Consider the following 26,479-nt stretch of genomic DNA (forward strand, 5'->3'; position numbering starts at 1 on the left):
TGATTTAAAAATAAATCGAAATTCCAATTCAATTTGATGTAAATCGCATTCGATTCTATGGCAATCAAAACGATGATTCGATTTATGCAGGAATGGGCTGATTATAAGATACTGTGGCATTGTGTAGCCATATAAAGTTATTTATTATCAAAGTACATAAAATAACTAGATTCTGAGTCATATTAGCATCCGGGGATACTTTGTTCTTTACCTCACTGAAACAAGCGACTACTTCGGAAATACCTCCTCTTATTCCTTTCCCAATTAGCATAAATTGCTCATAATCAAAAAGTAAATATAAATTGATACCTTCATCTTTAAACAAGCCAAAGTTTCACATGAATTCCTATACAAAACAGTTTAAAAACAACTTTTTAAGCTTGTCTAAAACTAGGGATGGACGAGATTGGATTTTTAGTTCGAGACGAGACGAGATTTTTTATTTCTCATAAAATTTCGAGACGGGATTTCCCTTCTCATACACAATGGGAAATGCACGTTCAAAATTTTTACCTGATTTTGTAACATTGTTAGATGACTGTTTAAATACAAAAATAATGATAATAGGCAAGAATATTTACAATCTTTTATTAAAAAACATCAGCATAACATTTTTTTATTAATCACGCCTAACTTATTAAAAATGCCTACGATTAGGAAACATTGTGATATCAGTTAGGATAGAGTTAAACTTATCCTAAAATAAAATAAATCATAAAATAAAAGCAATATTAATTTTTATAAAATAGTTACTTGTTTTGACTTTTTATAGTAATAAAACATTCCTCACACTGCTTACACTTAACAAAACTTCTCAAATGTTATTAAAGTAATATTATTCAAATAATTAAAGTAATATTTACATTTAAAGAATTAATTAAATAAGAATGCCTTCGCAAAGGAAACGCAACTACAACACGCTCCTGTATTGCGGGTATTGCATTGACTTTCTGCAGGCGTTTTGATTTTTTTTATTTTTTTTTTATTCTCGTCTTGATAAAAATCTCGGCCAAAAAGAAATCTCGTCTCGTGTAACGAGATTTAAAATTTCCCGAAATTTCAAGACTTGATCATCCTTATCTAAAACTTGACATGTGAACTTAGCTGAACTTTTTCAATAAAGGGTTAGTTTTATAGTTTTTAAGTCTGATTCTATCCTCTTATTCTATCGCTGTGAACCAGTTGAAAGTTTCAGTATAAATCTTATCAAGGTTTTTTATTAGTTTTTTGTACACACCGAAACATATCTGTAGCTGTAAAATGAATAATATAAAATAGGTACCATGCTTAACAATATGATGCTGCACATAACATTACGAAATAGGCAAGTAAAGCTATTCACTGGCATTTCCAGAAATACAAGGTATATATATGATTGAAAATAAATATTTACCTATAAGTCATATGGCATATGTATGTGTACATGATAAATATCACATGGACAAAAATTTGAAAAAAACAAATAAAAATCCAATGTGAGTTGACAGATGTGTACAGAGAATAGTGCCTCTTAATTTATGGACAATCTTTTAGATCAGCAAACATATTCTCTTATAGGCTTTCTTCTTTGTTTAGAGTATTGTGTATGTTTATTGTTTTTTAGTATAAGATATTACAACCGATCGTTTTTCCTAATTGAAATTATTTGGTGTGGCCCAACAATTGTAGGCCTATTACATAACTAATTAATTCTCATGCTTACTACTGAGTTAAGTCCATGAGAGAAATATCCAGTTGAAAAAATCATTGTTACACAGGTGTTGGTGTCAACCTGATAGACGGACTGCTGATGCCTTCCAGCAACAAAGAGGCAAAGCCAAGGTACAACCAGTGGCTGGTGGACAAGCTGATAAACATCATCACTCTCAGCTGTCAGCCTGGTGGGTAGCATGATGTCAGGAAAACTACTTGTAATATTGGTGGATACAGCTGATTGTAGTAATTGTCAAAAACATAAAATCTTGAAGAAAGTCTGTTACTTTAACTGTTTGACTACAATTCAACTCACCATTGAAAAACACATTTCAAAAAATTCCAATTATCTTCAGTTATCTATTAGGTTTTCTCCCTTTTTCCTTTTTGTAAAATTATGAAACCGAACTAAGATAAGTGATTCGCTAACTTGAACAGCTGCTTGCAATGCCAATAATTTCTGTGAAAGTTAGTGACAGTGCTATTGTGCAGGTTGTCGTGTGAGGCTGGTGACACTGGAGCTGGTGATCTTACTGCTGCGGAGGCTTGTGGTGGAGGATAACGTCAGCCTGTTGCTGGACGGACACCTTGCTGCGGTCGTAGGAGCGAAGGAGGAGAGTACTTCACTGCTGCGCAACTTTTACAAGGTATTATTTGAGTTAATAAAACACTTTAAGTTGAAAGTCACAAATAAAGTTCATTATGATATCTTTGTCTAACTCGCAGAAGTAGAATTTTATAATTATGTGTTAGCTCATACATTAACTCTAGTCATTACAGTTGGGGGAGCGAGCTGGTCTAGTGGTTAGAGCGCTGGACTTCGGTTCAAGAGGTCCCGGGTTCAAATCCTGCCAAATCACCAATGGATTTTATCTAAGTGATAATGTCACAACCCCTAGGTCTAGCCTGAAGTAATGTGTAAAACAATTCCAGGCTCGTGCCTAGCGTCCTAGGACAAAAAAAGTCATTGCAGTGGTTTCTTGTACTATTTCAAAGATTGGGAGGATTACATCTGTAGTCGGGATGGATTGGCCATTTGTCCTATCATAGATTAACATACAATTAATTAATACTCTGATGTATTGAAAAAGTATTACAGTAGTTAAACTGCTTGGTTTAGCCCCTGAGCTGTGGGTAAGAATATATACTAACCACCGACCGTTGATCAGATTAAATTTTAACATCTGGATTTGTACTGGTTCACGAATTAGCTCAATTCCAACAACCTTATTAATTCAGTTTATAAAATATGTAATGTAACCTCACTGATGCTCAATTGTTTAATTTATATTAACATGAACATCTTTGTACTAATATCTACTCACAATTTCATATGTGTTTTCAGAGTGAAGATATTTTTCTGATCATGTTCGAGAGTGAGTATCAGGAGATGAAGAAAAAGCCGCTAAATGTAGAGAGGTTAATGATGGACTCTGTGATATTGCTGCCACCCACGGGGACACCTATGACTGGTATAGAGTTTACCAAGAGACTGCCTTGTGGAGAGGTGTGTAAAAAAGACTTAGGTGCCAAGGCATGTCATTCACGGAGGGATTTTTCTTAACACATTCACTGCGGCCCATCAGTTGTAGCCCCGTTGCGGGCAGTGTTGAACAACCCGATTCCCGGGCAATTGGCTTTCAAATATTTCAGTCTGACGAGTAGTAAATAACGTCCGGTGATGTGCTGCGTTACGACGAGAGTCAACTTAGTTCGCTAAAACACCCACAGATAGCAGCACTGCTTGGAACTTAGCCGGTTCCATTGTATTGCCAATTGGAGGGCGAAAAACGGGACAAGTTGATTTTAAAGCTTGCCAGACGGGGATTTTACAAGGAAATTTACTCTATTTACACCACAATTATAGACTGGTATTAAGGACACAATACTAACACGTACCAACCGTCCTCGGCTAAGCATTGCGTGCTGTGTCCCCGGTGACACAGCCGCCTTGCACCACGGCACGCCATGCGTCACCGTGGATGCATCCGAAGGTAATGTGTTAAATCGAGATTTTTTCTTTTAAGTCAATAAGTTTTTAGTCAAGGAATCTGATGAAAACCCCGTAGTTTGTAAATAAGGCCATATTTTACAGTTGGCAAGAGTTGCTAGTTTTTAGTCTTGCTTCAGAAAATCCTTTGCAAGCAGTACACCGTTAGTAATCCTCCTAGACCTAATACCATTCTCCACCGATTAGTTCTCCACTTTATATACCTAGTCAATGCACATGCTTCTTTATCTATCTATTCCAGACCATCAGACGAGTCGTCTAATTATCCTCTTAACCAACTAAATTTGCCTTGAGCAATCCTTTTACATGGCGATTGAAAAGTGATATTCGTGGTGTAGCGCTTACTCTAGCTGAACTTTTAATTGAGCTGCACACGTACAGACAAGACGCTTCTGAAATGCTGTGACCATATTATTGTTTATGCATATGGAAATATCAGTAAGTGTGTTAGCAGCTTTGTTACTTTTCCCTGTACAGGAGGAGAGAGCCAGACGTGCTGTCCGGGTGTTTTTACTGGTCAGGGAGCTGAGTCTGTGTCTAAGTGGAGAAACAGAGAGTCAACTACCTCTAACTGACTACTCCAGCTGTGTGCAAGTGGACAATGTGCTTGATCTCAGTGAGTAAATGTAGACACAAGGCCTACCTATTCCTAAGGCCTATAGTAGGCCTACCTGAAATTCAACATTTTGTGTATGATTTATGAAGTAAAGACCATTTATTTCGCTCAGGAAAACAGGTAAGAAGGAATGGATACACACCTATCCTGACCAAGAAAAGAGTTCCAGGAAGTGAGGAAGTTGACAGTACAAATAGGTTTAACTTAAATCTACTGTCAATTGCCTGGAAATATGTATGTACTAGCTGTAACCCGCGGGCTTTGCCCCGTTTAACTGCTTAATTTTCAAGATTATCTCGTTCGCATGGCTCAATCACGTCCTGGTTGAAGTTTGTTCGCTACGCTCACTCACCTTTAGGTTGCAGCTCGTTCGCTACGCTCACTCACCTTTAGGTTGGAGCTCGTTCGCTGCGCTCTCTTGCCTTCAGGTTAGCTTGTTCGCTACGCTAACTCGCCTCCAGGTTGAAGTTCGTTCGCTACGCTCACTCACCTTTTGGTTGCAAATTAGCTGTTGTCATAAATGTAAAAGAAATGATAGTGCTGCACCCTGTTGGTAACCCTTGGAACTTTAATGCTATTGAACATCATAGAACAGAACCAACTTGTTTAATTGAAACAGCTGTTAAGATTCAATAATTCCATTTCTCATATGGTTAACATGGGAAACTCCAGAGCCACTGGGGCGGAGCCCGAAAGGATTTTTGAAATAAGAATATGCCTATATGTTAATCGGGAATGTGAGCTATCATCATGCTAAATTTCAGCCCAATCCGACCAGTATTTTTTGCGTTCACTTGTCACAAACATACATCCATACATCCAAACATTCTCATTTATAATATTAGTAGGATGTATGTATATGTGGTTTTTATGCCATGGTGGACTCATCCCGTTTGGACAAGTCGGCTAACAGAAATTAAATTTAAAGTATACATTTTTATAAACACCCAGGCCCTTGTGCCCCATGATACACCCTTACATTACATGACTTGCCAAAACCCAATGCTTAGCATAAAGTAGCTATGAGTTATTTGATCAAATTCTCTTAAATACTTTCCATTTATATCTAATACTGTCCACACCACTGGTCATCTAGTGTTGTTAACTGCTGATAAGTGTGGTTGTGTTGCTGATAAGTGTGGTTGTGTCGCTGATAAGTGTGGTTGTGTTGCTGATAAGTGTGGTTGTGTCGCTGATAAGTGTGGTTCAGTTGCTGATAAGAGTGGTTGTTGCAGACAACAGTGATCTGATCGCCTGTACAGTGGTGGCCCCTGACGGTTCAAAGGTACGCAGGTTCCTGGTCATGGACAACTCCCAGTTCATCTTGGTGGAGCCGGACTCTCGGAGGCTAGGCTGGGGTGTTGCCAAGATGGCTGGCTTTCTGCAGGATATTGAGGTAACGTATGGTGTAGATGGTAAAATTGGTGAAATAAAACAAAACCGAGAATTTATGAAAATCAAAATTTTGTTGCGTTTGCACAAGACCATATCTTCACAATCACTGGAGATGCTTTCTATTTTCCTTGATTCTCGGAAACAAATTTTGTTTCTTTTCAAGAAACCTTGAAAACATTCCAGTTAAAGTCACAAAAATAGTTTACCAAAGTCTAACAATGCTTTATGGGTAGCTGAGTGGTTATAGTGCTCGCCTAGTAATCAAAAGGTCGCCGGTTCGATCCTGAGAAAAGTCTGTAGCTTTTTGATGGTTCAAAACTGGACCCAGCTGTTCCTGATCATTGGGCTTTAAATAAATTATCCTAACTAATGAAACCGCTGATCTTAGTCAGTAACAAAGCTACACAGGTCATCACACACCATTCTACACTCATATTTGGGTTAAAATACACACCTAGGTGACGTCCCCAACTCGATGATTGATAATTGATTGATAATTGATTGATAATTGATATAATATAATTTTTGCATCTAAGATGTTTAGTTCATTGCTAGAAGTCCTTGCAATTGCTTCCTGATTTGTCATTGATTATTAAATGTTGGATGTGATTGTTACATAGCAAAGTGGTTTTATAAAAGATGTTCTGCAACCAAGAGTAACTTGTTATTTTGCAAGTCAAGGTTGGGTTGTGTTGTAGGTCCAAGGGGACAAGGATGACTCGAGATGTCTTCATATGACCATCAATCACTCAACCTCAGGACCTCTGGTGGCTGCGAGGTTCATCTTTGACGACCACATTCGATGTTTGGCGGCAAAACAGAGGTTAGTTAGTGTTAATAATTAATTGCTCATAGACAAAGACAACCGTCATAGATAATAATAATAATAATGGTAAAATTTTGAATAACTTAATCAATCTTTATTTGTTGTAAGAATTTAGTTCAATGATTGAATATAGTTTATAAAAAAAAAAACAGTTGTATCATTAACCGAGTAAAGTAAAAAATTTAAGACCCAGTACATTTGCCAGGTCATAAAATTGACTTCATTTCAAGAATATCTCAAATGTAACAAAAAATAAAAACATTACATGACAGAACATAGATACATCTACAAAATAAAACTAAAATCGTTTAAACCAGAAAGTCCTAACACATTAAGTTTGCACCTTTTAGTGTTGATTTTTTGATTTTGAAATGGAATGGCCTTATATAGCAATTCTGCATATACAAAAAATTGTCAGAATTTCAAGATGGTAGGGTTTTTAGCCCAGGTTTGCAGACCAAAGATTTAAATTGTGCGATTATGATTTAACTAATATTTTGTATTTTTTTGTCGCTAAAATGGTTTCTTTTTACTCTCTTTGTTCACAGACAAATCAAACCTGGGGTAACTGAGGTTACATTCACAATCGTACCAGCTCCAGGTCAAAATTGTAACCAAACTTGAAATCATACAAAACATGAAACGTCCCTTTGCTTGTAAAATGTTTTGATATTAAACATATAAACAGACCAACCTTGATTTTTTTGCTATAAAAGTTATTCGTAAACTATGATTTAGGGATGGACGGGATTGAATTTTTAGTTCGGGACGGGACGGGACGGGATTTTTATTTCCTTCCCGATTTTCGGGACGGGACGGGACGGGATTTTTTTCTGTGCATAAAAAGAAAGTACTGTATTGCAATTACCAAAAAAGACATACGAAATCAATTTTTACCATTTGTGGCACTGATCTATAAAAACCAAAAAATGGGTAAAAATGTACAGGTACCTATAGAAACTTGTGACTCGCGGGTCACGTCTGTATGACTCACGGTCATGGCGCGATCGTCGTCATGACTCGCGGTCACGGCGCGATCGTCGGTATGACTCGCGGTCACGGAGTTATCGTCGGAATGACTCCACGGTCACGGCGCGATCGTCGTCATGACTCGCGGTCACGGCGCAATCGTTGGTATGACTCGCGGGGACGGCGCGATCGTCGGCATGACTTGCGGTCACGGCGCGATCGTCGGTATGACTCCGCGGTCACGGGGTTATCGTCGGTATGACTCGCGGTCACGGCATGATCGTCGGTAAGACTCGCGATCACGGCTCGATCGTCGGTAGGACTCCGCGGTCACGGCGCGATCGTCGGTATGACTCCACGGTCACGGTGCGATCGTCGTCATGACTCGCGGTCACGGCACGATCGTCGGTATGACTCGCGGTCACGGCGCGATCGTCGTCATGACTCGCGGTCACAGCGCGATCGTCGTCATGACTTGCGGTCACGGCGCGATCGTCGGTAGGACTCGCGATCACGGCTCGATCGTCGGTAGGACTCCGCGGTCACGGCGCGATCGTCGGTATGACCCCACGGTCACGGCGCGATCGTCGTCATGACTCGCGGTCACGGCACGATCGTCGGTATGACTCGCGGTCACGGCGCGATCGTCGTCATGACTCGCGGTTACGGCGAGTTCGTCGTCATGACTTGCGGTCACGGCGCGATCGTCGGTATGACTCCGCGGTATCGGGGTTATCGTCGGTATGACTCGCGGTCACGGCATGATCGTCGGTATGACTCGCAATCACGGCTCGATCGTCGGTAGGACTCTGCGGTCACGGCGCGATCGTCGGTATGACTCCACGGTGTCGGCGCGATCGTCGTCATGACTCGCGGTCACGGCACGATCGTCGGTATGACTCGCGGTCACGGCGCGATCGTCGTCATGACTCGCGGCCACGGCGCGATTGTCGTCATGACTCGCGGTCACGGCGCGATCGTCATCATGACTCGCGGTCACGGGGTTATCGTCGGTATGACTCCACGGTCACGGCGCGATCGTCGGTAGGACTCGCGATCACGGCGCGATCGTCGGTATGACCCCACGGTCACGGCGTGATCGTCGTCATGACTCGCGGTTACGGCGCGATCGTCGTCATGACTTGCGGTCACGGCGCGATCGTCGGTATGACTCCGCGGTATCGGGGTTATCGTCGGTATGACTCGCGGTCACGGCATGATCGTCGGTATGACTCGCAATCACGGCTCGATCGTCGGTAGGACTCTGCGGTCACGGCGCGATCGTCGGTATGACTCCACGGTCACGGCGCGATCGTCGTCATGACTCGCGGTCACGACACGATCGTCGGTATGACTCGCGGTCACGGCGCGATCGTCGTCATGACTCGCGGTCACGGCGCGATCGTCGGTATGACTCGCGGTCACGGCGCGATCGTCGGTATGACTCGCGGTCACGGCGCGATCGTCATCATGACTCGCGGTCACGGGGTTATCGTCGGTATGACTCCACGGTCACGGCGCGATCGTCGTCATGACTCGCGGTCACGGCGCAATCGTCGGTATGACTCGCGGTCACGGCGCGATCGTCGTCATGACTCGCGGTCACGGCGCGATCGTCGTCATGACTTGCGGTCACGGCGCGATCGTCGTCGTGACTCGCGGTCACGGCGCGATCGTCGTCATGACTTGCGGTCACGGCGCGATCGTCGGTATGACTCCGCGGTCACGGGGTTATCGTCGGTATGACTCGCGGTCACGGCATGATCGTCGGTATGACTCGCGATCACGGCGCGATCGTCGGTATGACTCCACGGTCACGGCGCGATCGTCGGTATGACTCCACGGTCACAGCGCTCTCGTCGTCATGACTTGCGGTCACGGCGCGATCGTCGGTATGACTCCGCGGTCACGGGGTTATCGTCGGTATGACTCCGCGGTCACGGGGTTATCGTCGGTATGACTCGCGGTCACGGCGCGATCGTCGGTAGGACTCCGCGGTCACGGCGCGATCGTCGTCATCACTCGCGGTCACGGCGCGATCGTCGTCATGACTTGCGGTCACGGCGCGATCGTCGGTATGACTCCTCGGTCACGGGGTTATCGTCGGTATGACTCGCGGTCACGGCATGATCGTCGGTATGACTCGCGATCACGGCTCGATCGTCGGTAGGACTCCGCGGTCACGGCGCGATCGTCGTCATGACTCGCGGTCACGGCGCGATCGTCGTCATGACTTGCGGTCACGGCGCGATCGTCGGTATGACTCCGCGGTCACGGGGTTATCGTCGGTATGACTCGCGGTCACGGCATGATCGTCGGTATGACTCGCGATCACGGCTCGATCGTCGGTAGGACTCTGCGGTCACGGCGCGATCGTCGGTATGACTCCACGGTCACGGCGCGATCGTCGTCATGACTCGCGGTCACGGCACGATCGTCGGTATGACTCGCGGTCACGGCGCGATCGTCGTCATGACTCGCGGTCACGGCGCGATCGTCGTCATGACTCGCGGTCACGGCGCGATCGTCGTCATGACTTGCGGTCACGGCGCGATCGTCATCATGACTCGCGGTCACGGGGTTATCGTCGGTATGACTCCACGGTCACGGCGCGATCGTCGTCATGACTCGCGGTCACGGCGCAATCGTCGGTATGACTCGCGGTCACGGCGCGATCGTCGGCATGACTTGCGGTCACGGCGCGATCGTCGGTATGACTCCGCGGTCACGGGGTTATCGTCGGTATGACTCGCGGTCACGGCTCGATCGTCGGTAGGACTCCGCGGTCACGGCGCGATTGTCGGTAGGACTCCGCGGTCACGGCGCGATCGTCGGCATGACTCGCGGTCACGGCGCGATCGTCGGTATGACTCCGCGGTCACGACGTAATCGTCGAAATGACTTCGTCTCCTGCGTTCGCGGACCTATCGCTCGCAAACGATCGGACCAAATCCCGTCCCGAAAAATTCCCGAGTCAAATGTAATCCCGTCCCGATATTCGGGAACATTTTTTTCCCGAAAAATTCCCGAAATTTCGGGACCCGTCCATCCCTAATTTTAATTACAACTGATTGATTGTGAATGACACAATGTTTACCATCTCTTGAGCTACAATAATTAAACTTGAACAGATCATATTATTCTTTACTATTTCGAGCTTAGTTTTTGCAATAAATGCTTTTACATTTTAAATATAAGATATAAGGACCAGTGATGTTTAACCCTACCACTGGCAAACGCCGGATATACGGCGCGAACGGCCGCGGCCGAAATGGCAACGCCGGATATACGGCGCCAATGCAGGTGATACGGTAGGGCTAAATATAATTTTTTTTTTTTTTTTAGGTTTGTTCACTTTTTAGGGCTACTGTTGTAATAAATAAGTTAAATAATACAAACCAGAGTACCCTGGGATTATATATTATATAAGATGTACGGTTTTGTACATGACCTGGGTTGGATGATTATTTGGTACTAGCGCGGGGGTACGATCGACATAGTAATAGGGCTATCAAACAAAATACACAAAATAAGCTATATAAACTATATGTTTTTGGAATCAGCACAAAATTTACCACAACTTTACAATTTACCTTATGATGATAAGTCTTACATCTACTTAGCTATACGACGGAATATAAAAACATTTTATAAAAAAATTAATAATGCCTACAATTTGAAAAAAAAGTTTTTTTTTGGTAACCATGTAAACCATCTATATTATTGTTCTTTGTCTTATTCTGAACAAAATTATATATAACAATCCATAGTTATGTTGCTATTTCTAATTTTTATAATGGTTTAAAAATTATATTACATAGCCTAATCAATAATATCCCTATGCCAGTACAGCGTTACACTATTGCCAGCTCTAGGGTTAAAAAATAGAGAAAATCAATAAAATTGACCAGAGGCCTACCCATAAATATTTATAACTGGAGAAAACTAAAAGTAAAAGCAAAATATATAGATTCTAGTAGCTTTTATATGCATACTTCAATGTTGTTTATTTAGTATTTTATATCTCTAATGACTTTTACTTTTTAGAGCAAGTAAAATTAGAATTTATAAATCCATCTTGGTTTCATCAAAGGAACTCCTGTTGGTTGCGCTAAGTGTGAAATTTAAATGCAGTTGCTTTTGATATGCTTTATAACATGTTTTTTTTTTGTAAAAAAATAATATTAATTTGGCATTACAATTTCCAATAACAGTAGACGCTCGCTAATCTTGGACTTAGGCTTTACCAGATCTTTGAAAATGCTGGATTAATTGAAGGTCTTTTAAAAACCTCTAAAATAGGAATTCAACTGACGTCTGACAATCACGCTAAAATGACCTAAAACAGCATACAAAAAGAACTTTTTTTACCTTTAAAGAGTTAAAAGACCGAACCCAGATTATTAAAGTTCTGGACCATAGGATCCAAAATTATCAGGTATTAACTGTACATGCCAAAATGTTTCATCACATTTAAAGTCAAAAGAACAATAAAATTATAGCTCCACCAATAACTATTGTTATACTACAGTATTTATTCTGGTAGCAAAATAAAACTAATTCAATTAAAAGTGTTGTTTAATGTTAATAAAGTAGCTGTCCTTAATCTTCAGGTATAAAACAGTTAAGTTCAAACAATTCAATATTATTAACTAATAATACTGAATTTTTATAAACTCTTTTAATCTTGTAGCAAAATCACTTTAAAAAAGATAAAGGTTACATAGCAGTTTATCGTCATAAAATGTTGTTTTATGAGAACAAAGTATTTTTCTTAGTATGTTTGGGTGAGTTGTCTTAATCTTCCAAATTATTTGATTTTAAAATAACAAATCTAATTACTAATTTACTTTTCAGACTGACAAAAGGCAGGTTAAAAGCGAGACAGAAGAAAATGCAACAAATCGCAAGACTGTTGGACATCCCTAGTAATGCTCAGCCTTCCCCCTCCCCTCCAGCCTACAACCTGCTGGCTCTGAGGCATCAGACTGCCCATCTCTACAGTGAGTAAACGTTCTTCTCGCAGAGCTGCGCTGTAGTCAAAAATACTAATTTCTCCATTATTTGTGTTACTGAAATAGTTGTGACATAAAAAAATGGTATATCTTACAATAAGTCATCTTGGCTAAAAAGTTGGTGTTTCGAGAGAAATCAATCATTTTCACCATCACTCTCAAGTGGTTCAAAAATCGCAACAACTTTAACATGGAGAAAAAAATGTCTAGAAATACTATTTTGACTATTCAATACCCAAATACTGTAATTTTCCCAGTTTTTCAGAGATAAATTGTGTCCTTGTTTATGACCTTTTTTGGGGGAAAAATCATTCATCCCACTTTCACCATTTTCCAATTTGGGGCTCATTATAATATCTATTCATTCCCTCACTCCTACGGCCATTAACGCCCAACAACTTCTCTCCATCTCCATCTTCTGCCTCTTCCATTGCTGCCACCTCTATGTTGTCCTTGTTGAATAGAATATCTATAAAAATAGTTAGCATGATAATTTGTGTTTACAGGAAATGCCTGTGCTCGTCCGCTAGCCAATCACAGAGTAGTTGGAGAGAGGGTGAAAACATCCAGTCCTAAATCTGTCCGATCCAGTGAGTAGATGAGATGTAAATATGATGTGTGTTTGAAGCAATGCAAAACCATACAGAAGTGCTGATAAATGCATTGTACTGATATAAATAGCTTAGAGGTATATTGTCTGCTTTGTGTATTTGTTAGCTTTGGAAATATTTTGTTGCAGTTAAATTGCCTAGGTTATGGATTTTCTCTGCTTAGTTTAGGGGATTTAAAAATGTACGTTCTAAAAAAAAATATATTTATATTGTACACTTTAAACATTTTAATTTGATGCCCAAGCCTTTGTTATTACAAATAGTATATTACGTTACTAGTCCTGAAAATAGGTGTTTACCGGACGAATGTGGTCGTTGGGATTACCATACGAGTCCGGTAAACACATTTTGGACGAGTGACATACAATATTTTACGCCATACTACTCTAAGCTAACTTAAAAATAACAAATCGGTACAGATCCTTATATATTTCCGCCGACTAAAGGACTAACAATCACTACTTATAACCTCTAAGAGGAGGTTATGTTTTTGTTTATAACCACTCATTGCCAAATATAATCAGCTGGTTGGTGTCCGTTAAAAACTCATTACAGTACAGTAGTACGTAATGAAACCCTATTTGATTAAGCTGGCGGCAAACAGCTGTTTTCTGGACTAAATCCTTGCGCAGGAAGTTGTTAAAACAGTGTAATGTAGTGTAAAGGAATTTAGGCTACACTACTCTGTTTTAGCTAACTTCCCACACAAGGATTCAGTCCAGAAAACAGCTGTTTGCTGCCAGCTTAATCAAATGGTGTTTCAATACGCACTACTGTACTGTTGGTCCTAATGAGTTTTTACCAGACATCAACCAGCTGATTTTATTTGGCAATGAGTGATTATAAACAAAATCATAAACTCTCTTTGAGGTTATGAGTAGTGATAGTTAATCCTTTAGTCAGTGGGAATATATAAGGATTTGTACGGATTTGTTATTGTTAAGTTAGCTTAAGTAGTATGGCGTAAAATATCGTACGTCACTCGTCCAATATGTGTTTAACGGACTCGTATGGTAATCCCAAAGACCACACTCGTCCGGTAAACACCTATTTTCAGGACTAGTAACATAATATTTTAAAAGAAATTTCTTACTGATTGAGATAGTTTTTATTACTCTCCGACTGTTAAAATTCTATAAACTCCTATTTCAGTTGAGTAATATTCATATTATTACTTATTTCCTTTCCTGCCTAGTGTGGCCTAAGCTTTATGGTGACAATAGCCTTGAACAAACCTCGCTACAAGCTTGGGTAGGAGACTTTCTCTTCAGCAGTGTTATCTAGGAGCTGACAGGTCATCATTAGTCTCACACAAGTAGATGGGTTGCAAAAGATCTGTAGAGTAACACAAGTTGTAGACAGGCCCCGTGATGTGTTTTGCAGGGGATGGTGACAGGTCACGGAGAGGCAGTAGTGGCCCAGCGACGGGGGCACAGCCCCACAACAGCCCCACCACCTCCAGAGACGGCTCTCCCAAGCCACTCAGGCCCCGCTCAGAAGAGATTCCTCTGGAGAACATACCTAAGGTGTGAAGTGAAGTGGTTACTGCATGGTCCTAACCCAGTCTGCACTCTTGAGACACCTGTTAGTTTTTGTAATCTGTTTTATTAAAATAGTTTGCATTTTTTTTAATGGGTAATGAGTTATGTAGTCGTAATTATGGTTCACATGACTGCGGCATTAAGAATTAATTGCTGGTCACTAATATGTAGGGGTCATAGGGACACAACATTCCTTTTTGTTGAATCTTTATTGGACCCAGCTGACCTTGATTAATTTGTAATCCTAAATATTTCATATAAATTTAGGGTTTTAATTTTAAATATTTAATCCTCAATAACACAGTTAATCATATTCAGTAACAAAAATATACTTCTTATTTCCATTCTACCGTCATTCTACACTAATATTTAGTTAGCAATTGTTTACAAAATTTATACGGTTTGAGGGAAAGTTCCCCAACCACTTTTTTTGTTTAATGTATGTTGAAGCTGATTGACATTTTGGCAAACCTCAGCTGTCGAGCAATTTTTTTTAAAGGTAGGATCAAGTGGAGGGGATGGATTTCTTCTCCTGAAACCAACTTAATTTTGTGAATGGAATGGAGTATTATAATAATGGAAATAATAATGATACGTAGGAAAGAACTTGCTTGCCTTGAAATTTACACAAAAAACAAAGTCTATCAAAATAATACAAAAATAAAAGAGAATCTTTTGATCTTTCAGAATCATAAAGTCAAGATAGACAAAAACTATTAAAACTTTGAAGTCATTTAATCAACAACTGTAACCTCACACACTCATTGGTAATTAAATACATTGATGGATGTTGTAACTTAACTTAGTAGATTGCAAAGCAACTAGATAAAAGTACGTAACTGTGTATAGTTAAATAATTTACTCTATAATCATTGATGTTGTAATTTCTTTATAATAAGGTAGACTTTTTATTTTTTTAATAAGTATAAGTAATGAACTACAGATAGTTGATTTGAACGCTTGATAAAATTGTATGTATCGTTTGGTTATGTTTTGGTTTGGCTAGTGTGAATTTTGTGTGTGTGTTTTTCTTTTGTATGTGCTTTTTAGTAGCAGTGGTTTATGTTGGATTGTTATTTTTTACATAGCTTGTTACATAGCCAATAAAATCAGGCTGTGGGTTTTAATTCTTTTACTGAACTTACTACTTTTTTCACCACTTCCAACGTCGTCGACCTGTTTCCCTCCCTTCCCATAACATTTTAGTATTGCAGATAGATTAATGCAACTGCCACAAACTGTTCCCACACCCCGCACTGCTCGCCTTTACTACATCCTTCACCAATTCCTACATCTTGGACCTGTTTCCCTCCCTTCCCATAGCATTTTAGTATTTTAGATACAACTATCAAACTGCCATAAACTCTTCCCACACTCGGCATTGTTCGCCTATACTACTTCCTTCACCACTTCCTACGTTGTGGACCTGTTAAAGATTGCCATTTATGAGATGGATCCATGAATGTGATTCACCGATGAATTGTTTCGCAACGTAAAGCAAATCTGTAAAATACTGTACATCCTTCACTAGGGAGAGACGTAAAGGCAAGGTGGAGACTGTATGAGGGTACACCAGGAGACATGACCTACAGTAGTGTGTGACAGTTACAGAGGGAAGGTGCAGTGTCAGTGTTGACTGAGCCTCAGACCAGTGTTGTGTCAGAGGATGGTGACAATGTGGAGACATCCTTCACCAGGGAGAGACGTAGAGGCAAGGTGGAGACTGTATGAGGGTATACCAGGAGACATGACCTACAGTAGTGTGTGACTGTTACAGAGGGAAGGTGCAGTGTCAGTGTTGACTGAGCCTCAGACCAGTGTTGTGTCATAGGATGGTGACAATGTGGAGACATCCTTCACCAGGGAGAGACGTAAAGGCAAGGTGGAGACTGTATGAGGGTATACCAGGAGACATGACCTACAGTAGTGTGTGACTGTTACAGAGGGAAGGTGCAGTGTCAGTGTTGACTGAGCCTCAGACCAGTGTTGTGTCATAGGATGGTGACAACGTGGAGACATCCTTCACCAGGGAGAGACGTAAAGGCAAGGTGGAGACTGTATGAGGGTACAACAGGAGACATGACCTACAGTAGTGTGTGACTGTTACAGGGGGAAGGTGCAGTGTCAGTGTTGACTGAGCCTCAGACCAGTGTTGTGTCAGAGGATGGTGACAACTTGGAGACATCCTTCACCAGGGAGAGACGTAAAGGCAAGGTGGAGACTGTATGAGGGTATACCAGGAGACATGACCTACAGTAGTGTGTGACTGTTACAGAGGGAAGGTGCAGTGTCAGTGTTGACTGAGCCTCAGACCAGTGTTGTGTCAGAGGAAGGTGACAATGTGGAGACATCCTTCACCAGGGAGAGACGTAAAGGCAAGGTGGAGACTGTATGAGGGTACACCAGGAGACATGACCTACAGTAGTGTGTGACTGTTACAGAGGGAAGGTGCAGTGTCAGTGTTGACTGAGCCCCAGACCAGTGTTGTGTCAGAGGATGGTGACAATGTAGAGACATCCTTCACCAGGGAGAGACGTAAAGGCAAGGTGGAGACTGTATGAGGGTACACCAGGAGACATGACCTACAGTAGTGTGTGACTGTTACAGAGGGAAGGTGCAGTGTCAGTGTTGACTGAGCCCCAGACCAGTGCTGTGTCAGAGGATGGTGACAATGTGGAGACATCCTTCACCAGGGAGAGACGTAAAGGCAAGGTGGAGACTGTATGAGGGTACACCAGGAGACATGACCTACAGTAGTGTGTGACTGTTACAGAGGGAAGGTGCAGTGTCAGTGTTGACTGAGCCTCAGACCAGTGTTGTGTCAGAGGATGGTGACAATGTGGAGACATCCTTCACCAGGGAGAGACGTAAAGGCAAGGTGGAGACTGTATGAGGGTATACCAGGAGACATGACCTACAGTAGTGTGTGACTGTTACAGAGGGAAGGTGCAGTGTCAGTGTTGACTGAGCCCCAGACCAGTGTTGTGTCAGAGGATGGTGACAACGTGGAGACATCCTTCACCAGGGAGAGACGTAAAGGCAAGGTGGAGACTGTATGAGGGTATACCAGGAGACATGACCTACAGTAGTGTGTGACAGTTACAGAGGGAAGGTGCAGTGTCAGTGTTGACTGAGCCTCAGACCAGTGTTGTGTCAGAGGATGGTGACAACGTGGAGACATCCTTCACCAGGGAGAGACGTAAAGGCAAGGTGGAGACTGTATGAGGGTACACCAGGAGACATGACCTACAGTAGTGTGTGACTGTTACAGAGGGAAGGTGCAGTGTCAGTGTTGACTGAGCCTCAGACCAGTGTTGTGTCAGAGGATGGTGACAATGTGGAGACATCCTTCACCAGGGAGAGACGTAAAGGCAAGGTGGAGACTGTATGAGGGTACACCAGGAGACATGACCTACAGTAGTGTGTGACTGTTACAGAGGGAAGGTGCAGTGTCAGTGTTGACTGAGCCTCAGACCAGTGTTGTGTCAGAGGATGGTGACAATGTGGAGACATCCTTCACCAGGGAGAGACGTAAAGGCAAGGTGGAGACTGTATGAGGGTATACCAGGAGACATGACCTACAGTAGTGTGTGACTGTTACAGAGGGAAGGTGCAGTGTCAGTGTTGACTGAGCCCCAGACCAGTGTTGTGTCAGAGGATGGTGACAACTTGGAGACATCCTTCACCAGGGAGAGACGTAAAGGCAAGGTGGAGACTGTATGAGGGTATACCAGGAGACATGACCTACAGTAGTGTGTGACTGTTACAGAGGGAAGGTGCAGTGTCAGTGTTGACTGAGCCTCAGACCAGTGTTGTGTCAGAGGATGGTGACAATGTGGAGACATCCTTCACCAGGGAGAGACGTAAAGGCAAGGTGGAGACTGTATGAGGGTACACCAGGAGACGTGACCTACAGTAGTGTGTGATTGTTACAGAGGGAAGGTGCAGTGTCAGTGTTGACTGAGCCCCAGACCAGTGTCGTGTCAGAGGATGGTGACAATGTGGAGACATCCTTCACCAGGGAGAAACGTAAAGGCAAGGTGGAGACTGTATGAGGGTACACCAGGAGAGTTAGACATAGACATGACCTACAGTAGTGTGTGACTGTTACAGAGGGAAGGTGCAATGTCAGTGTTGACTGAGCCTCAGACCAGTGTTGTGTCAGAGGATGGTGACAATGTGGAGGCATCCTTCACCAGGGAGAGACGTAAAGGCAAGGTGGAGACTGTATGAGGGTACACCAGGAGACGTGACCTACAGTAGTGTGTGATTGTTACAGAGGGAAGGTGCAGTGTCAGTGTTGACTGAGCCTCAGACCAGTGTTGTGTCAGAGGATGGTGACAATGTGGAGGCATCCTTCACCAGGGAGAGACGTAAAGGCAAGGTGGAGACTGTATGAGGGTACACAAGGAGAGTTAGACATAGACATGACCTACAGTAGTGTGTGACTGTTACAGAGGGAAGGTGCAGTGTCAGTGTTGACTGAGCCTCAGACCAGTGTTGTGTCAGAGGATGGTGACAATGTGGAGACATCCTTCACCAGGGAGAGACGTAAAGGCAAGGTGGAGACTGTATGAGGGTACACCAGGAGAGTTAGACATAGACATGACCTACAGTAGTGTGTGACTGTTACAGAGGGAAGGTGCAGTATCAGTGTTGACTGAGCCTCAGACCAGTGTTTTGTCAGAGGATGGTGACAATGTGGAGGCATCCTTCACCAGGGAGAGACGTAAAGGCAAGGTGGAGACTGTATGAGGGTACACCAGGAGAGTTAGACATAGACATGACCTACAGTAGTGTGTGACTGTTACAGAGGGAAGGTGCAGTGTCAGTGTTGACTGAGCCTCAGACCAGTGTTGTGTCAGAGGATGGTGACAACGTGGAGACATCCTTCACCAGGGAGAGACGTAAAGGCAAGGTGGAGACTGTATGAGGGTATACCAGGAGACATGACCTACAGTAGCGTGTGACTGTTACAGAGGGAAGGTGCAGTGTCAGTGTTGACTGAGCCTCAGACCAGCGCTGTGTTAGAGGATGGTGACAACGTGGAGACATCCTTCACCAGGGAGAGACGTAAAGGCAAGGTGGAGACTGTATGAGGGTATACCAGGAGACATGACCTACAGTAGTGTGTGACAGTTACAGAGGGAAGGTGCAGTGTCAGTGTTGACTGAGCCCCAGACCAGTGTTGTGTCAGAGGATGGTGACAACGTAGAGACATCCTTCACCTAGGAGAGACGTAAAGGCAAGGTGGAGACTGTATGAGGGTATACCAGGAGACATGACCTACAGTAGCGTGTGACTGTTACAGAGGGAAGGTGCAGTGTCAGTGTTGACTGAGCCTCAGACCAGTGTTGTGTCAGAGAATGGTGACAACGTAGAGACATCCTTCACCTAGGAGAGACGTAAAGGCAAGGTGGAGACTGTATGAGGGTATACCAGGAGACATGACCTACAGTAGCGTGTGACTGTTACAGAGGGAAGGTGCAGTGTCAGTGTTGACTGAGCCTCAGACCAGTGTTGTGTCAGAGGATGGTGACAATGTGGAGACATCCTTCACCAGGGAGAGACGTAAAGGCAAGGTGGAGACTGTATGAGGGTACACCAGGAGACGTGACCTACAGTAGTGTGTGATTGTTACAGAGGGAAGGTGCAGTGTCAGTGTTGACTGAGCCCCAGACCAGTGTCGTGTCAGAGGATGGTGACAATGTGGAGACATCCTTCACCAGGGAGAAACGTAAAGGCAAGGTGGAGACTGTATGAGGGTACACCAGGAGAGTTAGACATAGACATGACCTACAGTAGTGTGTGACTGTTACAGAGGGAAGGTGCAATGTCAGTGTTGACTGAGCCTCAGACCAGTGTTGTGTCAGAGGATGGTGACAATGTGGAGGCATCCTTCACCAGGGAGAGACGTAAAGGCAAGGTGGAGACTGTATGAGGGTACACCAGGAGACGTGACCTACAGTAGTGTGTGATTGTTACAGAGGGAAGGTGCAGTGTCAGTGTTGACTGAGCCTCAGACCAGTGTTGTGTCAGAGGATGGTGACAATGTGGAGGCATCCTTCACCAGGGAGAGACGTAAAGGCAAGGTGGAGACTGTATGAGGGTACACCAGGAGAGTTAGACATAGACATGACCTACAGTAGTGTGTGACTGTTACAGAGGGAAGGTGCAGTGTCAGTGTTGACTGAGCCTCAGACCAGTGTTGTGTCAGAGGATGGTGACAATGTGGAGACATCCTTCACCAGGGAGAGACGTAAAGGCAAGGTGGAGACTGTATGAGGGTACACCAGGAGAGTTAGACATAGACATGACCTACAGTAGTGTGTGACTGTTACAGAGGGAAGGTGCAGTATCAGTGTTGACTGAGCCTCAGACCAGTGTTTTGTCAGAGGATGGTGACAATGTGGAGGCATCCTTCACCAGGGAGAGACGTAAAGGCAAGGTGGAGACTGTATGAGGGTACACCAGGAGAGTTAGACATAGACATGACCTACAGTAGTGTGTGACTGTTACAGAGGGAAGGTGCAGTGTCAGTGTTGACTGAGCCTCAGACCAGTGTTGTGTCAGAGGATGGTGACAACGTGGAGACATCCTTCACCAGGGAGAGACGTAAAGGCAAGGTGGAGACTGTATGAGGGTATACCAGGAGACATGACCTACAGTAGCGTGTGACTGTTACAGAGGGAAGGTGCAGTGTCAGTGTTGACTGAGCCTCAGACCAGCGCTGTGTTAGAGGATGGTGACAACGTGGAGACATCCTTCACCAGGGAGAGACGTAAAGGCAAGGTGGAGACTGTATGAGGGTATACCAGGAGACATGACCTACAGTAGTGTGTGACAGTTACAGAGGGAAGGTGCAGTGTCAGTGTTGACTGAGCCCCAGACCAGTGTTGTGTCAGAGGATGGTGACAACGTAGAGACATCCTTCACCTAGGAGAGACGTAAAGGCAAGGTGGAGACTGTATGAGGGTATACCAGGAGACATGACCTACAGTAGCGTGTGACTGTTACAGAGGGAAGGTGCAGTGTCAGTGTTGACTGAGCCTCAGACCAGTGTTGTGTCAGAGAATGGTGACAACGTAGAGACATCCTTCACCTAGGAGAGACGTAAAGGCAAGGTGGAGACTGTATGAGGGTATACCAGGAGACATGACCTACAGTAGCGTGTGACTGTTACAGAGGGAAGGTGCAGTGTCAGTGTTGACTGAGCCTCAGACCAGTGTTGTGTCAGAGGATGGTGACAATGTGGTGACATCCTTCACCAGGGAGAGACGTAGAGGCAAGGTGGAGACTGTATGAGGGTACACCAGTAGACATGACCTACAGTAGTGTGTGACTGTTACAGGGGGAAGGTGCAGTGTCAGTGTTGACTGAGCCTCAGACCAGTGTTGTGTCAGAGGATGGTGACAATGTGGAGACATCCTTCACTAGGGAGAGACGTAAAGGCAAGGTGGAGACTGTATGAGGGTACACCAGTAGACATGACCTACAGTAGTGTGTGACTGTTACAGAGGGAAGGTGCAGTGTCAGTGTTGACTGAGCCTCAGACCAGTGTTGTGTCAGAGGATGGTGACAATGTGGAGACATCCTTCACCAGGGAGAGACGTAGAGGCAAGGTGGAGACTGTATGAGGGTACACCAGTATACATGACCTACAGTAGTGTGTGACTGTTACAGAGGGAAGGTGCAGTGTCAGTGTTGACTGAGCCTCAGACCAGTGTTGTGTCAGAGGATGGTGACAACGTGGAGACATCCTTCACCAGGGAGAGACGTAAAGGCAAGGTGGAGACTGTATGAGGGTACACCAGGAGACATGACCTACAGTAGTGTGTGACTGTTACAGAGGGAAGGTGCAGTGTCAGTGTTGACTGAGCCTCAGACCAGTGTTGTGTCAGAGGATGGTGACAATGTGGAGACATCCTTCACCAGGGAGAGACGTAAAGGCAAGGTGGAGACTGTATGAGGGTATACCAGGAGACATGACCTACAGTAGTGTGTGACTGTTACAGAGGGAAGGTGCAGTGTCAGTGTTGACTGAGCCTCAGACCAGTGTTGTGTCAGAGGATGGTGACAATGTGGAGGCATCCTTCACCAGGGAGAGACGTAAAGGCAAGGTGGAGACTGTATGAGGGTATACCAGGAGACATGACCTACAGTAGTGTGTGACTGTTACAGAGGGAAGGTGCAGTGTCAGTGTTGACTGAGCCTCAGACCAGTGTTGTGTCAGAGGATGGTGACTATGTGGAGACATCCTTCACCAGGGAGAGACGTAGAGGCAAGGTGGAGACTGTATGAGGGTACACCAGGAGACATGACCTACAGTAGTGTGTGACTGTTACAGAGGGAAGGTGAAGTGTCAGTGTTGACTGAGCCTCAGACCAGTGTTGTGTCAGAGGATGGTGACTATGTGGAGACATCCTTCACCAGGGAGAGACGTAGAGGCAAGGTGGAGACTGTATGAGGGTACACCAGTAGACATGACCTACAGTAGTGTGTGACTGTTACAGAGGGAAGGTGAAGTGTCAGTGTTGACTGAGCCTCAGACCAGTGTTGTGTCAGAGGATGGTGACAACGTGGAGACATCCTTCACCAGGGAGAGACGTAAAGGCAAGGTGGAGACTGTATGAGGGTACACCAGGAGACATGACCTACAGTAGTGTGTGACTGTTACAGAGGGAAGGTGCAGTGTCAGTGTTGACTGAGCCTCAGACCAGTGTTGTGTCAGAGGATGGTGACAATGTGGAGACATCCTTCACCAGGGAGAGACGTAAAGGCAAGGTGGAGACTGTATGAGGGTACACCAGGAGACATGACCTACAGTAGTGTGTGACTGTTACAGAGGGAAGGTGAAGTGTCAGTGTTGACTGAGCCTCAGACCAGTGTTGTGTCAGAGGATGGTGACAATGTGGAGACATCCTTCACCAGGGAGAGACGTAAAGGCAAGGTGGAGACTGTATGAGGGTACACCAGGAGACATGACCTACAGTAGTGTGTGACTGTTACAGAGGGAAGGTGCAGTGTCAGTGTTGACTGAGCCTCAGACCAGTGTTGTGTCAGAGGATGGTGACAACGTGGAGACATCCTTCACCAGGGAGAGACGTAAAGGCAAGGTGGAGACTGTATGAGGGTACACCAGGAGACATGACCTACAGTAGTGTGTGACTGTTACAGAGGGAAGGTGCAGTGTCAGTGTTGACTGAGCCTCAGACCAGTGTTGTGTCAGAGGATGGTGACAATGTGGAGACATCCTTCACCAGGGAGAGACGTAAAGGCAAGGTGGAGACTGTATGAGGGTACACCAGGAGACGTGACCTACAGTAGTGTGTGATTGTTACAGAGGGAAGGTGCAGTGTCAGTGTTGACTGAGCCCCAGACCAGTGTCGTGTCAGAGGATGGTGACAATGTGGAGACATCCTTCACCAGGGAGAAACGTAAGGGCAAGGTGGAGACTGTATGAGGGTACACCAGGAGAGTTAGACATAGACATGACCTACAGTAGTGTGTGACTGTTACAGAGGGAAGGTGCAATGTCAGTGTTGACTGAGCCTCAGACCAGTGTTGTGTCAGAGGATGGTGACAATGTGGAGGCATCCTTCACCAGGGAGAGACGTAAAGGCAAGGTGGAGACTGTATGAGGGTACACCAGGAGACGTGACCTACAGTAGTGTGTGATTGTTACAGAGGGAAGGTGCAGTGTCAGTGTTGACTGAGCCTCAGACCAGTGTTGTGTCAGAGGATGGTGACAATGTGGAGGCATCCTTCACCAGGGAGAGACGTAAAGGCAAGGTGGAGACTGTATGAGGGTACACCAGGAGAGTTAGACATAGACATGACCTACAGTAGTGTGTGACTGTTACAGAGGGAAGGTGCAGTGTCAGTGTTGACTGAGCCTCAGACCAGTGTTGTGTCAGAGGATGGTGACAATGTGGAGACATCCTTCACCAGGGAGAGACGTAAAGGCAAGGTGGAGACTGTATGAGGGTACACCAGGAGAGTTAGACATAGACATGACCTACAGTAGTGTGTGACTGTTACAGAGGGAAGGTGCAGTATCAGTGTTGACTGAGCCTCAGACCAGTGTTTTGTCAGAGGATGGTGACAATGTGGAGGCATCCTTCACCAGGGAGAGACGTAAAGGCAAGGTGGAGACTGTATGAGGGTACACCAGGAGAGTTAGACATAGACATGACCTACAGTAGTGTGTGACTGTTACAGAGGGAAGGTGCAGTGTCAGTGTTGACTGAGCCTCAGACCAGTGTTGTGTCAGAGGATGGTGACAATGTGGAGACATCCTTCACCAGGGAGAGACGTAAAGGCAAGGTGGAGACTGTATGAGGGTACACCAGGAGAGTTAGACATAGACATGACCTACAGTAGTGTGTGACTGTTACAGAGGGAAGGTGCAGTATCAGTGTTGACTGAGCCTCAGACCAGTGTTTTGTCAGAGGATGGTGACAATGTGGAGGCATCCTTCACCAGGGAGAGACGTAAAGGCAAGGTGGAGACTGTATGAGGGTACACCAGGAGAGTTAGACATAGACATGACCTACAGTAGTGTGTGACTGTTACAGAGGGAAGGTGCAGTGTCAGTGTTGACTGAGCCTCAGACCAGTGTTGTGTCAGAGGATGGTGACAACGTGGAGACATCCTTCACCAGGGAGAGACGTAAAGGCAAGGTGGAGACTGTATGAGGGTATACCAGGAGACATGACCTACAGTAGCGTGTGACTGTTACAGAGGGAAGGTGCAGTGTCAGTGTTGACTGAGCCTCAGACCAGCGCTGTGTTAGAGGATGGTGACAACGTGGAGACATCCTTCACCAGGGAGAGACGTAAAGGCAAGGTGGAGACTGTATGAGGGTATACCAGGAGACATGACCTACAGTAGTGTGTGACAGTTACAGAGGGAAGGTGCAGTGTCAGTGTTGACTGAGCCCCAGACCAGTGTTGTGTCAGAGGATGGTGACAACGTAGAGACATCCTTCACCTAGGAGAGACGTAAAGGCAAGGTGGAGACTGTATGAGGGTATACCAGGAGACATGACCTACAGTAGCGTGTGACTGTTACAGAGGGAAGGTGCAGTGTCAGTGTTGACTGAGCCTCAGACCAGTGTTGTGTCAGAGAATGGTGACAACGTAGAGACATCCTTCACCTAGGAGAGACGTAAAGGCAAGGTGGAGACTGTATGAGGGTATACCAGGAGACATGACCTACAGTAGCGTGTGACTGTTACAGAGGGAAGGTGCAGTGTCAGTGTTGACTGAGCCTCAGACCAGTGTTGTGTCAGAGGATGGTGACAATGTGGTGACATCCTTCACCAGGGAGAGACGTAGAGGCAAGGTGGAGACTGTATGAGGGTACACCAGTAGACATGACCTACAGTAGTGTGTGACTGTTACAGGGGGAAGGTGCAGTGTCAGTGTTGACTGAGCCTCAGACCAGTGTTGTGTCAGAGGATGGTGACAATGTGGAGACATCCTTCACTAGGGAGAGACGTAAAGGCAAGGTGGAGACTGTATGAGGGTACACCAGTAGACATGACCTACAGTAGTGTGTGACTGTTACAGAGGGAAGGTGCAGTGTCAGTGTTGACTGAGCCTCAGACCAGTGTTGTGTCAGAGGATGGTGACAATGTGGAGACATCCTTCACCAGGGAGAGACGTAGAGGCAAGGTGGAGACTGTATGAGGGTACACCAGTATACATGACCTACAGTAGTGTGTGACTGTTACAGAGGGAAGGTGCAGTGTCAGTGTTGACTGAGCCTCAGACCAGTGTTGTGTCAGAGGATGGTGACA

At 44.7% G+C, this 26,479-nt stretch overlaps 1 protein-coding gene across 1 annotated transcript in view; it reads left to right on the plus strand.

Moving 5' to 3' along the window:
- The window catches only part of LOC128999857 (protein CLEC16A homolog), a 35,684-nt gene extending 18,978 nt beyond the window's left edge, over positions 1 to 16,706 (plus strand). The window contains exons 11-20 of the mRNA XM_054426575.1: positions 1,758 to 1,880; positions 2,185 to 2,339; positions 3,038 to 3,199; positions 4,181 to 4,319; positions 5,555 to 5,715; positions 6,413 to 6,537; positions 12,367 to 12,512; positions 13,031 to 13,114; positions 14,519 to 14,661; positions 16,620 to 16,706. Of these exons, the coding sequence (XP_054282550.1) occupies positions 1,758 to 1,880; positions 2,185 to 2,339; positions 3,038 to 3,199; positions 4,181 to 4,319; positions 5,555 to 5,715; positions 6,413 to 6,537; positions 12,367 to 12,512; positions 13,031 to 13,114; positions 14,519 to 14,661; positions 16,620 to 16,673 (1,292 nt within the window). The 3' untranslated portion in view covers positions 16,674 to 16,706. The remainder of the gene's footprint in view (positions 1 to 1,757; positions 1,881 to 2,184; positions 2,340 to 3,037; positions 3,200 to 4,180; positions 4,320 to 5,554; positions 5,716 to 6,412; positions 6,538 to 12,366; positions 12,513 to 13,030; positions 13,115 to 14,518; positions 14,662 to 16,619) is intronic.
- The last annotated feature ends 9,773 nt before the right edge of the window (positions 16,707 to 26,479 follow it).

Source organism: Macrosteles quadrilineatus, unplaced genomic scaffold (assembly GCF_028750875.1).
Source record: "Macrosteles quadrilineatus isolate MER2022 unplaced genomic scaffold, UCM_ALF_1.0 Scaffold_8__2_contigs__length_117827958, whole genome shotgun sequence".
Taxonomy (NCBI): domain Eukaryota; kingdom Metazoa; phylum Arthropoda; class Insecta; order Hemiptera; family Cicadellidae; genus Macrosteles; species Macrosteles quadrilineatus.